This window comes from Anthonomus grandis, chromosome 20, assembly GCF_022605725.1.
Source record: "Anthonomus grandis grandis chromosome 20, icAntGran1.3, whole genome shotgun sequence".
Classification (NCBI taxonomy): Eukaryota; Metazoa; Arthropoda; class Insecta; order Coleoptera; family Curculionidae; genus Anthonomus; species Anthonomus grandis.
In genome coordinates, this window is record NC_065565.1 from 5083328 (window position 1) to 5096916 (window position 13589).

General features: G+C 31.5%; 1 protein-coding gene across 1 annotated transcript in view; it reads left to right on the forward strand.

The window, feature by feature from the left end:
* LOC126747846 (tubulin-specific chaperone D) overlaps positions 1 to 13589 on the forward strand; it is a 33787-nt gene that overhangs the window by 5571 nt on the left and 14627 nt on the right. The window contains exons 6-8 of the mRNA XM_050456748.1: positions 2147 to 2416; positions 2930 to 3239; positions 10522 to 10899. Of these exons, the coding sequence (XP_050312705.1) occupies positions 2147 to 2416; positions 2930 to 3239; positions 10522 to 10899 (958 nt within the window). The remainder of the gene's footprint in view (positions 1 to 2146; positions 2417 to 2929; positions 3240 to 10521; positions 10900 to 13589) is intronic.

The window sequence follows — 13589 nt, forward strand, 5'->3', positions numbered from 1 at the left end:
TAAAAAATTCTGCTTTTGGGGTACAAATTCTGTTCTATTGTACTTAGAGAGTTGATTTAAAAACTACCAGTAAGAAAACTGTGAATTATAATAATCTGGAAAGTTTCAAAGATGTAGTTCAAAAAAAAGTGAAAATTTTGGCCAATTTTGGGTTTTTTAGGTAAAAAATTCTGCTTTTGGGGTACAAATTCTGTTCTATTGTACTTAGAGAGTTGATTTAAAAACTACCAGTAAGGAAATCATGAATTATAATAAACTGGGAAGTTTCAAGAATCTACTTCCAAAAAAAGTGAAAATTTTGGCCAATTTTGGTTTTTTTATGTAAAAAATTCTGCTTTTGGGGTACAAATTCTGTTCTATTGTACTTAGAGAGTTGATTTAAAAACTACCAGTAAGGAAACCATGAATTATAACAATCTGGAAAGTTTCAAGAATCTACTCCAAAAAAAAGTGAAAATTTTGGCCAATTTTGGGTTTTTTAGGTAAAAAATTCTGCTTTTGGGGTACAAATTCTGTTCTATTGTACTTAGAGAGTTGATTTAAAAACTACCAGTAAGGAAACCATGAATTATAATAAACTGGAAAGTTTCAGGAACCTACTCCAAAAAAAAGTGAAAATTTTGGCCAATTCTGGGTTTTTTTATGTAGAAAATGTTGCTTTTGGGGGGCAAATTCTGTTCTATTGTACTTAGAGACTTGATTTAAAAACTACCAGTAAGGAAACCATGAATTATCATTAACTGGAAACTTTCAAGGATCTACTCCCAAAAAAAGTGAAAATTTTGGTCAATTTTGGATTTTTTTATGTAAAAAATTCTGCTTTTGGGGGATAAATTCTGTTCTATTGCACTTAGCGAGTTGATTTAAAAACTACCAGTAAGAAAGCCATGAATTATAATAAACTGGGAGGTTTCAAGAATCTACTCCAAAAAAAAGTGAAAATTTTGGTCAATTTTGGGTTTTTTTATGTAAAAAATTCTGCTTTTGGGGGACGAATTCTGTTCTATTGTACTTAGAGACTTGATTTAAAAACTATCAGTAAGAAAACCATGAATTATAATAAACTGGAAAGTTTCAACGATGTACTTCAAAAAAAAATGAGAATTTTGGCCAATTTTGGGTTTTTTTTTATGTAAAAAATTCCGCTTTTGGGGGACAAATTCTGTTCTATTGTACTTAGAGAGTTGATTTAAAAACTACCAGTAAGAAAACGATGAATTATAATAAACTGGGAGGTTTCAAGAATCTACTCCCAAAAAAAGTGAAAATTTTGGTCAATTTTGGATTTTTTCATGTGAAAAATTTTGCTTTTGGGGGATAAATTCTGTTCTATTATACTTAGAGACTTGATTCAAAAACTACCAGTAAGGAAACCATAAATTGTAATCAACTAGAAAGTTTCAAAAATGTACTTTAAAAAAAAGTCAAAATTTTGGGCAATTTTGGATTTTTTCATTTAAAAAATTCTGCTTTCGGGGGACAAATTCTTTTCTATTGTACTTAGAGACTTGATTTAAAAACTACCAGTAAGAAAACCATGAATTATAATAAACTGGGAAGTTTCAAAGATCCACTCCAAAAAAAAGTGAAAATTTTGGCCAATTTTGGGCTTTTTCATGTGAAAAATTCTGCTTTTTGGGGGCAAATTCTGTCCTATTATACTTAGAGACTTGTATAAAAAACTACCAGTAAGGAAACGATGAATTATAATAATCTAGAAAGTTTCAAGAATGTACTCCCAAAAAAAGTGAAAATTTTGGCCAATTTTGGATATTTTCATGTGAAAAATTCTGCTTTCGGGGGACAAATTCTGTTCTATTGTACTTAGAGAGTTGATTTAAAAACTACCAGTAAGGAAACCGTGAATTATAATAAACTGGGAAGTTTGAAGAATCTACTTTAAAGTAGACTACTTAAAAGTGAAAATTTTGGCCAATTTTGGATTTTTTTATGTAAAAAATTCTGCTTTTGGGAGACAGATTCTGTTCTATTATACTTAGAGACTTGATTTAAAAGCTATTAGTAAGGAAACCATGAATTATAATAATCTGGAAAGTTTCAAGAACCTACTCCAAGAAAAAGTCAAAATTTCGGCCAATTTTTCGTCAATTTTGGTTTCTTTCATACAAAAAAAAAAAATTTTTAGATTAACTGCCGCAGGGCGGCATCGGCGGCCTTTCAAGAGAACGTCGGCCGTCAGGGCACGTTCCCTCACGGAATCGAAATCCTCACGACCGCCGACTTCTACGCCGTCAGTGTAAGGAACAACGCGTATCTGAACATCAGCGTTTTCATAGCGCAGTTCCAAGAATACACTGTTCCCCTTATCGATCATCTGGTGTCCAGAAAAGTGGACCATTGGGACTGCGCCATACGGGAGCTCACCTCTAAGGCTTTGCACAACCTTACACCGCAGGTAAGTTACAACAATTTCTCCTTACGGGTGATCTCTTAACTGAAATGTACAGGATGTTCCGTTTAAGAGGAAAAACGGTGTAATTTTTGACTTTTCTGGTATTTTTTAAGAAATCTATTTATTCATGTCACCACAGCTTTCAAGATTTCTTGTTCCCTATCCAAAAAGAAGAAAACACATTAAATGTGAAACACGCCTAGCGGTACTTTCCACCTTTGTATGTATATTAAAATAGATGTAATTTATTTGTTGCATACAATAAAGATTATTTTATTATTAATAAATAAATTATTCGAGCCGGTGATTTTTTAAACATTAAACAACACTTGGAATTAACCGTCCGAGAATTCATTTAGGGTTTTTAGAAAAAAAAATAGGGAGGGAAGTCGTCAATATACACCCCTGGTCGATTTCTAGCTCGGGTGCGGCTTTTGTTGCTGTCGCATTTTAACGATCGCCTACGCATTAACGTGCAACAGAATCACTACGAGACATCGAATATATTTTTTTTAGGCGCCATCGTACATGATTGAAAAAGTGCTGCCCGAGTTGTTCGAAAAAACGCAGAGCATCGACCTGAACTGTCGTCACGGCTCCGTGTTGGCCATCGGACAAATCGTCTTCGCGCTCTCTCGCATCACCGGGGACGTTGCGTTTCAATTAAACGACGATTTAATGCGAAAAGTCAAAGATCTGATTCCGAAGTATACGTCGAGCATGTACTTTCGAGGACTGGGCGGGGAGCTGATGAAGCAAGCCTGCTCTGATTTTATCGAGAAATGTTCTTTGGCGAAGTTACCGTTGCACAACGACGACGTTATTGGTAAATATTTTTTATCACAATGATAAAAGTCCAATATTGTTTAATGTCATCCCTAAACCATATTACTTAGCACTACAGGTAAGCCACTTGCGACGGAAATACTGTAATAAAAATAATTTGTTATGAATATGGGTTTCTGAGGTGCAGGGCGTTGAAGTTTAACAACAAATGGTGTCGGTAAAATTTCATAAATGCCTTTAAACCAACGTGGATCAAACATTTGAAGCTTCTTTATCGTTTTTTGTTAAAGATCAAACTCTCGTTATTCTCCGTTGCACTCTTTCTATTACTGTTCAATCCTGTTGTTGTAAATGGCACAAAAAATCAGTCTTGCTTTGCTTGTTGGAAAAATAGCGTCTGTGCTGTAATTAATTTTTATTTTCATAATTTAATTCAAAGGTTATCTTCTGAGCAGTGAGATCGGATATAAAATTGTCTCTATATGTAGAAGAGATTTTCTGAAGCTTCATTTTCAAATAATCGTCTTAGTTTTCATCCTGGTTCATTCATAATTACTAAGTCATAAGAGTATGACGAGGAATGTCTTTTAAATTCGACATCCACTAGCCTTTCCAGATAATTTGGTATTCCGAATTCCCTGGAATGGCCATTTGGAGCCTTTGTTTAGGCAGAAGTCTTTGATATTAGTATTTGTCTTCCTTTCTCTTTAGGGCCGTCAAAGATAGAAGGAGACAGTCCTCTAGAGATTTTTGGAAAAGTTTAATAGAAGTCAAGCTTCTTAGGAACTGAATCTTGGGGATAATGGTTGGAAATAAAATAAGAAAATCCCAAAAATTAATAGAGATTATTAACATTCATAACGAGATATGTTAACAAGGCGTGACTCAATATATTGTAATTATTCAGAAAAGAAAAATTGTTGACTTTGACAGGAGATTTTTCAATTAATGTTTTATAAACCTGGTAGCTAATGATTTAGTTCTTTTCCTTAGAAAAGAGACATCTTAGGACGTAGCCGTTTAGGTGTCAAGCTTCTTTCCTGCTGCCATTAAGAGAGATTCACCAATTAACCTCTTAGGGGAACATTTTTAATTAATTTGGGACAGAAAATAAATAGCCTTTATATTTCTTCTTTTTGTCTCTTTTCAACGTCAGGCTTTTTTATCGAGTGAAACTGGTTGCGTTTTAAAAACAATAGTTTTAAAGTGACCCCAAGAGAAAAAAGTCGAGGGGTGTCAGATCTGACGATCTCGTCGGCCATTCCGTTGGACCCCTTATGTAAAACATTATGTAAAACATAATGGGGTGGCGCTCTATTTTGTTGAAAATGTAACAAATCTCCGGTTATTAGGTTATTCCAACCGTCATGAATATCTAACTGATTTTCTATTTCTGCAACAATTTTAGGTCGAATGGTGGTTTCCAACGTTCCAAAGTAAGTATTGTCGGTGAAACATGCGGATTTTTATCACTCCAGTATCTATAATTGTGTTCATTTACAGAACCATTTAAAAAATAAGTAATTTTTCTTGTAAAATTCTATTTTTTGGTCAGGGTCGTCTTCGCGCAATTCCTGAAGAATTTGAATTTTATATGGATAGAAATTGCTCAATTTAAGTACCTTACATATAGATTGGCGTAGAGACTATTTACTACTACTTGATGTAGGATTCATTGCAAAATGTCTGATCCTCACCTCATCCACATATTCTAAAATTTTAACAAAACGGAAATTTTAAATATAATAAAGGTAAAAATATGTTTTCTCTCTCAAAATATATTTGGATTTTCAAATCAGGAATAAGTAATTGGGAAAAGGTATACCATAAATTTAAATATATTGTTTAATGGATAACATATGTTTTCTTTTGTTGGTAGTTATGTACAGTGCATTCACGATGGACGGAACAAATTCATTTAAAGTTCAGGTGTTTTTCGTTTATTTTTCGAAGACGTCGATTAGCATTGTAGCGTTTTTTGCAATAAACGTTTTCTATACAGGGTACCTCAAGTAGAAAGTATGGCCTCAACATAAATTTTGTTTAAATAGGACACCCAGTTTCCCAATTTACAATTCTACGATATATTCTAAGTACTTTTTGTATAGCACACCATATATCTAAAGCGGTTTGTCAAATTTGGCGTAATATACGACACTAAAAAATAATAACTTATACAATATTTATTGTAACTGATGTTGCAATTTGTGGTTCATTTATTTCAATGAATTTTTTAAGTCGGTAAATGACTTCCGGTAAATTGCACATTTTCAATCACTTGCGGATCGATTTCTTGTCGAATTGTTTGCTTTAAATCATCGAACAATATTTGGTCTATTCACGTAAATTTCAAATAGCCCCATAAGAAAAAATCTGACGGGGTTATATCCGGTAACCTTGGTGGCCACTCAATCGGTCCTCTTTGTTCAATCCATCTGTTAGGAAATTTTGCCTTAAGAACTGTTCGAAGATAATAAGGTCCACTTACTTCTACTTAAAAATTACAAAAAAAATTGAAATTTGACGCCATAGTTTCTACTTGAGGAAAACTATAGAAATTTTTTATTTAAAAAAAAACGCGTTTTTATTAGTTAAAAAAATTAAAAAGTACCTGAATTTTAAATGAGTTTGTTCCTTAACAAAACATATAACACACGCACCATTAATTATTGTACTTTGACCGATGAAAAAAGTATTTTTGTTTGTTTGTTAACCACCTGTAGAATCTCAAAAACGAAGCATCTTTATACGTAACAGAATTTTTTAGAATTCGTTTATAAAATTTGAGTTTCGTTTTTTAGTTTTTTTCAAAAGAATTTAAATCTTTGTATTCTGTTTTATTGCTTGAGGATTAAAAAATATTCATTTAAAGCCAATTTTCGTTAAAATCGATTAATAATTAGCTGAACTATGGCTATTTTCGTCCAGGTCACCAGTGCAATTTCCCCATTTCTTGCGGCAAAACTTAAAAGGTGTATTAACTCTAAAACAGTTCCTTTCACAAAAATTCCTCTAATTGCCTTTTTTCTTAAGAATTAAAATGGGCTTAATTTAAGCTAATTTTAATTAAAATCGGTTAATAATTAACCGAGTTATGGCCGTTTATATCCAGGTCACCAGTGAATTATCCTCGTTTATTACAGAAATAATTGAACGTGTGTTAACTCAAAAAGGGTTAGTTCGATAAAAAACTTGTAATTATCTTTTTTGTTAAGCTTTAAAAAAGGATTATTTCAAGCTAATTTTCATTAAAATCGGTTAATAATTAGCTGAACTATGACTATTTTCGTCCAGGTCACCAGTACAATCTCCCCATTTCTTGCAGCAAAACTTAAAAGGTGTGTTAACTCAAAAACAGTTCGTTTCACAAAGATTCCTCTAATTACCATTTTTTTTTAAGAATTAAAATGAGCTTAATTTAAGCTAATTTTCATTAAAATCGGTTGATAATTAGCTGATTTATGGCTGTTTTTGTTCAGGTAAACAAGTGCAATCACCGTATTTACTTTAAAAAAAATTAAACGTAGATTAACTCAAAAAGGGTTAACTTCACAAAAATTCTTATAACAACCTTTTTATTTAGGAATTAAAAAAGGATCATTTTAAGGTAGTTTTCATTAAAATCGGTTCATAATTAACTTAGTTATAGTCGGTTTTCTCCAGGTTGACAGTCCAAGTGTATCTTTTGTTAAAAAAAATAATTAAAACTAAATTGACTTAAAAACGGCTAACATTACAATAATTTTTGTAATATAATTTTTTATTGAAAATTGAAAGGGGCTTAATTTAAGCTAATTTTCATTAAAATCGGTTAATAATTAACCAAGTTATGGCCGTTTTTATCCATGTCACCAGTGAATTATCCTCATTTATTACAGAAATAATTAAACGTGTGTTAACTCAAAAAGGGTTAGTTCGATTAAAAAACTTATAATTATCTTTTTTGTTAAGATTTAAAAAAAGATTATTTCGAGCTAATTTTCATTAAAATCGGTTAATAATTAACCGAGTTATGGGCATTTTTATCCAGGTCACCAGTGAATTATCCTCGTTTATTACAGAAATAATTGAATGTGTGTTAACTCAGAAAGGGTTACTTTGATAAAAAAATATATAATTGTCTTTTTTGTTAAGATTTAAAAAACGATTATTTCGAGCTAATTTTCATTAAAATCGGTTAATAATTAACCGAGTTATGGGCATTTTCGTCCAGGTCACCAGTGCAATCTCCCCATTTCTTGCAGCAAAACTTAAAAGGTGTGTTAACTCAAAAACAGTTTGGTTCACAAAAATTCCTCTAATTGCCTTTTTTCTTAAGAATTAAAATGGGCTTAATTTAAGCTACTTTTCATTAAAATCGGTTAATAATTAACCAAGTAATGGCCGTTTTTATCCAGGTCACCAGTGAATTATCCTCGTTTATTACAGAAATAATTGAACGTGTGTTAACTCAGAAAGGGTTACTTTGATAAAAAAACTTGTAATTATCTTTTTGGTTAAGATTTAAAAAAGGATTATTTTGAGCTAACTTTCATTAAAATCGGTTAATAATTAGCTGAACTATGACTATTTTCGTCCAGGTCACCAGTGCAATCTCCCCATTTCTTGCAGCAAAACTTAAAAGGTGTGTTAACTCAAAAACAGTTCCTTTCACAAAAATTCCTCTAATTACCTTTTTTCTTAAGAATTAAAATGGGCTTAATTTAAGCTAATTTTTATTAAAATCGGTTAATAATTAACCAAGTTATGGCCGTTTTTATCCAGGTCACCAGTGAATTATCCTCATTTATTACAGAAATAATTGAACGTGTGTTAACTCAAAAAGGGTTAGTTCGATAAAAAACTTGTAATTATCTTTTTTGTTAAGATTTAAAAAATGATTATTTCGAGCTAATTTTTATTAAAATCAGTTAATAATTAGCTGAACTATGGCTATTTTCGTCCAGGTCACCAGTGCAATATCCCCATTTCTTGCAGCAAAACTTAGAAGGTGTGTTAACTCAAAAACAGTTCGTTTCACAAAGATTCCTCTAATTACCTTTTTTCTTAAGAATTAAAATGGGCTTAATTTAAGCTAATTTTCATTAAAATCGGTTAATAATTAACTTAGGTTTAGTCGTTTTTCTCCAGGTTAACAGTCCAAGGGTATCTTTTGTTAAAAAAAAAATAACCTTAAAAACGGCTAACATTACAAGAATTTTTTTAATATAACTTTTTATTAAAAATTGGAAGCGGCTTATTTTAAGCTAATTTTCATTAAAATCGGTTAATTATTAACCAAGTTATGGCCGTTTTTATCCAGGTCACCAGTGAATTATCCTCATTTATTACAGAAATAATTGAACGTGTGTTAACTCAAAAAGGGTTAGTTCGATTAAAAAACTTGTAATTATCTTTTTGGTTAAGATTTAAAAAAGGATTATTTTGAGCTAACTTTCATTAAAATCGGTTAATAATTAGCTGAACTATGACTATTTTCGTCCAGGTCACCAGTGCAATCTCCCCATTTCTTGCAGCAAAACTTAAAAGGTGTGTTAACTCAAAAACAGTTCCTTTCACAAAAATTCCTCTAATTACCTTTTTTCTTAAGAATTAAAATGGGCTTAATTTAAGCTAATTTTCATTGAAATCGGTTAATAATTAACCAAGTTATGGCCGTTTTTATCCAGGTCACCAGTGAATTATCCTCGTTTATTACAGAAATAATTGAACGTGTGTTAACTCAGAAAGGGTTACTTTGATAAAAAAACTTGTAATTATCTTTTTGGTTAAGATTTAAAAAATGATTATTTCGAGCTAATTTTTATTAAAATCAGTTAATAATTAGCTGAACTATGGCTATTTTCGTCCAGGTCACCAGTGCAATATCCCCATTTCTTGCAGCAAAACTTAGAAGGTGTGTTAACTCAAAAACAGTTCGTTTCACAAAGATTCCTCTAATTACCTTTTTTCTTAAGAATTAAAATGGGCTTAATTTAAGCTAATTTGCATTAAAATCGGTTAATAATTAACTTAGTTATAGTCGTTTTTCTCCAGGTTAACAGTCCAAGGGTATCTTTTGTTAAAAAAAAATAACCTTAAAAACGGCTAACATTACAAGAATTTTTTTAATATAACTTTTTATTAAAAATTGGAAGCGGCTTATTTTAAGCTAATTTTCATTAAAATCGGTTAATTATTAACCAAGTTATGGCCGTTTTTATCCAGGTCACCAGTGAATTATCCTCATTTATTACAGAAATAATTGAACGTGTGTTAACTCAAAAAGGGTTAGTTCGATTAAAAAACTTGTAATTATCTTTTTGGTTAAGATTTTAAAAATGATTATGTTGAGCTAATTTTCATTAAAATCGGTTAATAATTAACCGAGTTATGGCCGTTTTTATCCAAGTCACCAGTGAATTATCCTCATTTATTACAGAAATAATTGAACATGTGTTAACTCAAAAAGGGTTAGTTCGATGAAAAACTTGTAAGTATCTTTTTGGTTAAGATTTAAAACAGGATTATTTCGAGCTAATTTTCGTTAAAATCGGTTAATAATTAACCGAGTTATGGCCGTTTTTATCCAGGTCACCAGTGAATTATCCTCGTTTATTACAGAAATAATTGAACGTGTGTTAACTCAGAAAGGGTTACTTTGATAAAAAAATATGTAATTATCTTTTTGGTTAAGATTTAAAAAAGGATTATTTTGAGCTAACTTTCATTAAAATCGGTTAATAATTAGCTGAACTATGACTATTTTCGTCCAGGTCACCAGTGCAATCTCCCCGTTTCTTGCAGCAAAACTTAAAAGGTGTGTTAACTCAAAAACAGTTCGTTTCACAAAAATTCCTCTAATTACCTTTTTTCTTAAGAATTAAAATGGGCTTAATTTAAGGTAATTTTCATTAAAATCGGTTAATAATTAACCGCGTTATAGCCGTTTTTGTTAGGTTTAGCCAAAAAAAAAAACTAGGGGTGCGTCAACAAAAAAAAAAGAATTATGAGAGCAGTTTGACAATTATTACAAAAGCAATTTGCGAAATAGTCCTTAGAAACGAGGATAATTAAATTTTACTAATTAAGGCTTAGCTTGTGTTTTCTTTGCTGTATTTAATTGCCCTGAATACAGCAGCAGTTTTATTCCAAATTTTTCTGTTTAAGGTAAAGAGGGTCAAACTTTCTGTAGCATCCAACATGAATGTATTGTCTGCTGAGTAAATTATTTATTTATTTATATGAAGGCACTTAACGACCTGTATCTTAAAAATGAAGTAACTCCAGACGTAATACATTTTTTTGGAATACGTTTATAAAATTTGAGTTACGTTTTGTAGAAAAATGGCTGACGTTATTGAACGAATGCCTGTCATACGAGGTGGCCAACGTGCGTTTAGCCGCAGTCAGTGCCCTACCGTTCCTACTAAACGAATACATGACCGGTACAAACAAAACCGAACTAACCAAATCCATTATAAGTCATTATGTGTCGGAACTTAACGGCGAAACGAGACAATCGTCGAGGATGGGTCACGCCTTAGCTCTAGGATCGTTACCGAAGCACATTCTGCATCCCAATTTGGATGTTGTCATTAGTGCCCTCATTGGGGCCTCTACCATAACCGCTGCGACGATCAAATGGGCCGAAAGCAGACGAGACGCCGTTAAAGCCTTGACTTCGGTGGTGACTACGATGTCTGACGAAATCGGAAAAGGTGAGTAAAAGGTCTTTCGTTTCCTAATTTCATTCTCCATAATTTAATAATACGTATTTTACTCGCAACACTTCAATTCGCAACACCTCTGGACCGATTTGAAGCCACTCATTTACACTTACATAATTCGGTAAACTGTAAATCTTCTAATAAAGCGGATTCAATCGCATAGATTTGGCTTTTTAAGTGGTCTAATCGAAAAAAAAAATCTAGAGGTGATAAATCTGGTGAACGCGGAGGCCGTTCAATAGCAACACTGCGTCCTGGAAATGTTTGATTTAAATATTAGCGAACGCGTAATGCGCTCCATTTTCTTAAAACATCAACAGGATGGTGCGAACATATCTGTCATTTTGTGGTTTTTCAATTATAGTCTACTAGTTTCAATTATAGTGTAGCTCTAAGTACAGTTCACCTGTACAGTTACCGGGTAAGAAAAATGGACCGACTAAATCATCGGTCAAACATTTAATTTTTGGGCGGGCCCAAACAATGTACGGAATGTCAATCAGTATCTCCGAAGAGTTGGAAATAAAAAGTCGGTTATTTTGACAGATTCTTCAAAAAAATTTAACGCAGAAACTATCCTGTTAACAAAAATTTTTATAGATACATTTTTTGTTTGGAATTAAAATCACTATAATATGAGATAAATTTCGTGGAAATCGGTGAAAAAATAAGGAAGTTATGGCAAATTTTCATTTTTATTTTGACAGATTCTTCAAAAAAATTTAACGCAGAAACTATCCTATTAACAAAGATTTTTATAGATACATTTTTTGTTTGGAATTAAAATCACTATAATATGAGCTAAATTTCATGGAAATCGGTGAAAAAATAAGGAAGTTATGGCAAATTTTCATTTTTTATTTTGACAGATTCTTCAAAAAAATGTAACGAAGAAACTATCCTGTTAACAAAAATTTTTATAGATACATTTGTTGTTTGGAATTAAAATCACTATAATATGAGCTAAATTTCATGGAAATCGGTGAAAAAATAAGGAAGTTATGGCAAATTTTCATTTTTTATTTTGACAGATTCTTCAAAAAAATGTAACGAAGAAACTATCCTGTTAACAAAAATTTTTATAGATACATTTGTTGTTTGGAATTAAAATTACTATAATATGAGGTAAATTTCATGGAAATCGGTGAAAAAATAAGGAAGTTGATTGAAGATGTATGGTGTATACATGGGTATATCTATATTAAACATCGGGGCATTGTGCACAGAGTTCAGGACGAAGATGGCTTAAATTCCATTTAAACAAGGTACTCTTTAGTAAATCGTTATATCAATTACCATAGATTTATAGTAAGAATTTCTAGGGTGGTGGAATTCTTTTTATATTATATATTTTTTTCCCTTTGCTCTTGTTATTTTACCACTAATTTGCAATATGTATTATTGCCTAGGTTTAAACTTATTATTTATATATATATATATATACTTTTCTTATATGTGCAAATATGTTTATATGTTATACGTCTATTTATTTATAGGGTCAGAGGCACCTATGATAAACTTCTTTTTGTTTATTTTTTCTTAGATTTCATACTTGTGCCCATTTAACCTAATTTAGAAGTTTTTCCTTTTTTTATTTTAATTTGATTTGTTTTTCTTTTATTTTGTTATAATTTGTTGGTCTGCTGTGTATTTTTGGTAAACTGATATGGAAGCTAATACGGTTAAAAATGTTAATTTTGGGCATCTAAATGTCCGATCACTGTTTACAGGTTTTGATCATTTTGTAAATTTAATTACGTTAACCAATACTGACATTATGTGTATTTCTGAAAGCTGGCTGAGCGATTCTGAGGCTGATAATTTTCTGATCCCGAACTACAAATTATTTGTAAAGAATAGACGTGGTAGGGGTGGAGGCGTGGCTGTCTATGTACGACAGATTTTTGAAAGCTCTTTGGTTTTTGCTGACATTGACTTTTCTGATGATTTAGAGTGTTTATTTATTAAAGTAAATATAGGCAAAACAATTTTTCTTGTTGGAACAGTCTATAGACCACCAAGGTCAGATTTAGGGCGTTGTGTTGAATGTTTTGATGATATATTATCACATGCATGTCTACAGTATGAGAATATTATCATCCTGGGTGATGTTAATGTTAATCATTTTACAAATAATATTTTACTTGATTGTCTTACAGCTTATGATTTTACTCAGTTAATAAATGAGCCTACTCGTATTGCTGCTATGGCACAAACACTCATTGATGTTATCTATTTTAATAAACCCTCAAATGTTACAAGTACAGCAGTACTTAACGCTGATCTAATTAGTGACCATCAAGCTATATTCTGCAGTGTCGAGATTGCGGCACGGAGTAGGGAGATAAAAACGAAACTCTATCGTAATTTTAAACATTTTAATAAAAATGATTTTTATAAGGACCTGAATAAAATTGTGTGGGATAATGTGTACTATATCAATAATCTAGACGAAAAAATTCAGTATCTTACTAGTAATATTTGCTCATTATTTGATAGACATGCACCCTTTACGACGTCAAAAATTTCTAAGCCTTATACCCCGTGGATAACTGCAAATGTGCAGCTTTTTATAAAAGAAAAAAATAAGGCATTGTCAAGTTTTAAAAAATCTAAAAATTTGACTGATTGGGCATATTATAGACAGATGCGTAATCTTGTGGTGGGAATGATTAGACGAG